The 1,926-nt window shown below is 41.5% G+C and overlaps 1 protein-coding gene across 1 annotated transcript; it reads right to left on the bottom strand.

Annotated features, from left to right (window-relative positions):
• Window positions 1–214: 214 nt before the first annotated feature.
• LOC143855998 (uncharacterized) lies at window positions 215–907 on the bottom strand. The gene has a single exon (XM_077366040.1). It carries the CDS (start codon window positions 905–907, stop codon window positions 215–217), a length of 693 nt encoding a protein of 230 aa, XP_077222155.1.
• Between the last annotated feature and the right edge of the window lie 1,019 nt (window positions 908–1,926).

The following is a 1,926-nucleotide window of genomic DNA, read 5'->3' as shown; positions in this document are numbered from 1 at the left end:
AGCAATTTGGTTTTGAGAGGTAACCAACTGCTTGGTTAGCCTCTCTCCAGGTATGTGAGATTTCCCAGCTTTTGAATTTATTAAGCAGGTTCATGATCTTCTCAAAAGTAGGGATCTTCTTCCAAGAACAAGTCCACATCTTCTCTATAATTTTCACAGTCATCATCGAATCTGATTCAACCCAGATGTGCTGAGTATTCTTTCTGTGAGCAAGCTATAAGCCATGGAGAACTGCTTCCATTTCTAAACCATGAATCTCTTCCACAGGTTTATCAACAGAGAACATGGCTATGATATTCCTCTTACCATCTCTTGGAATCCCCCCAATCCCCGTACCTTCGGAGTTAAGTGCTCCATCAGTATTTAATTTGACCATTTCCCCCACCGGCACAACCCAAGAACAGAACTTACTATCAGTTTTTCTATAGAAGTAGGGGAAGTTCCAAATTTTCGACACTTCCTCATTTTTGCTGGACTGAATATCCTCAAGGTTAAGGAATAGGACTCGGTCTCTAATGGCATTTAGAGCAGCAGCAAGGATTCTTTGTTTATGAACCTCTTTGTTTTCAAATATGCGAGTATTCCTCTCCATCCAAATCATATAAACAGCAGTGTTAAAGGCTATCCTCATTGCTGTAGCTGTCTGCCCTCTTCCTCTGAAATTCCTCCTAATCCACTCTTCCTCTTTTGCTAAAGTTCGGAACAGGTTCCTCCTATGAGTAAATCTCCATAATATCGACTTCCAAATCCAAGATGAGAAGGAGCATTTGAAGAATAAATGGTCAATAGTTTCAGGATTCACCTTACAAAGAGGGCATCTTGTTTCTCTGGATGTTGAGCATCTAGTTGATGCTCTTGTTGACGAGAATGCTTTCTTGAGGGCAGATTTTCCTAACGAAGAGATCATGGATATTAAAGAAGAGACTTCGAGTACTAAGTGGCTTATGTACTTTGATGGAGCTATCAACAATCAAGGACAGGGAGTAGGAGTTGTGCTTGTATTCCCTCGGAAGGAGTATATTCCTTTCTCTATCAAGTTAAAGTTTGAAGCACCACAACATGGCAGAGTACGAAACTTGTATCGCCGGACTTGAGGCAGCTTTAGCTTTGCAGATTCAAGACATTGATGTGTTTGGGGATTCCATCTTCATCATTTACCAGATTAATGGGCAATGAAAAACTCGAGAAGATAGATTGATCCCTTACGATACGTATTTGGAATCTCTGGCAAATAAGTTCAAGAACATCACATTCACACACTAGTCAAGGACCAGTAATCATTTTGCCGATGCTTTGGCAACTCCTGCTTCGATGTTAGACATTTCTGTATCAATGGAGGTTCAGCCGCTAGTTGTCAGACTACAGTGGGCTCCTACGCATGTGAATGCTATAGAGATTTCAGCCAGGTGTCCAGAAGGGAAACCCTAGTATACAGATATCAAGAATCTCATTGCTGGTAAAGGGCATCCTTCAGAGGAGGCTTCGAGTAAAGAAAGAAAGACTCTTCAAAAGTTGGCTGCCAACTTTATTATTTGCGGTGAAGACCTGTACAGAAGGTCATTTGATGGCATCCAACTCGTGTGCGTAGAAGAAGACAAAGCTGCAGAGCTTATAGAGCAGACTCATGAGGGAGTTTGTGGACCGCATATGAATGGTAAGATGTTATCAAGAAAGATTTTGAGACTTGGATTCTATTGACCCACAATGGAAGCAGACTGCTTCACATTTGTAAAGAAATGCCAAAAGTGTTGACTCTATGCAAATCTCATTCATGTTCCTCCTTCGGAGTTGCACTCTTTGACTTCTCCATGGCCGTTCTCAGTATGGGGAATTGATATCATTGGAAAAATTCCTCCGAAGTCCTCAAGCGGGCATGAATACATTTTGGTAGCGATTGACTATTTTACGAAGTGGATTGAGGCTGCA

This window comes from Tasmannia lanceolata, unplaced genomic scaffold, assembly GCF_043159265.1.
Source record: "Tasmannia lanceolata isolate RefF3 unplaced genomic scaffold, GAP_Taslan_0.1 ptg000023l, whole genome shotgun sequence".
Taxonomy (NCBI): domain Eukaryota; kingdom Viridiplantae; phylum Streptophyta; class Magnoliopsida; order Canellales; family Winteraceae; genus Tasmannia; species Tasmannia lanceolata.
Note: the sequence above shows the minus strand (reverse complement) of the source record. Positions and strands in the feature narration are given on the sequence as shown.

Bases quoted from the DNA above. Each gene is read 5' to 3' on its own strand.
- LOC143855998 (XM_077366040.1), bottom strand. From the start codon at position 907: ATGATCTCTTCGTTAGGAAAATCTGCCCTCAAGAAAGCATTCTCGTCA.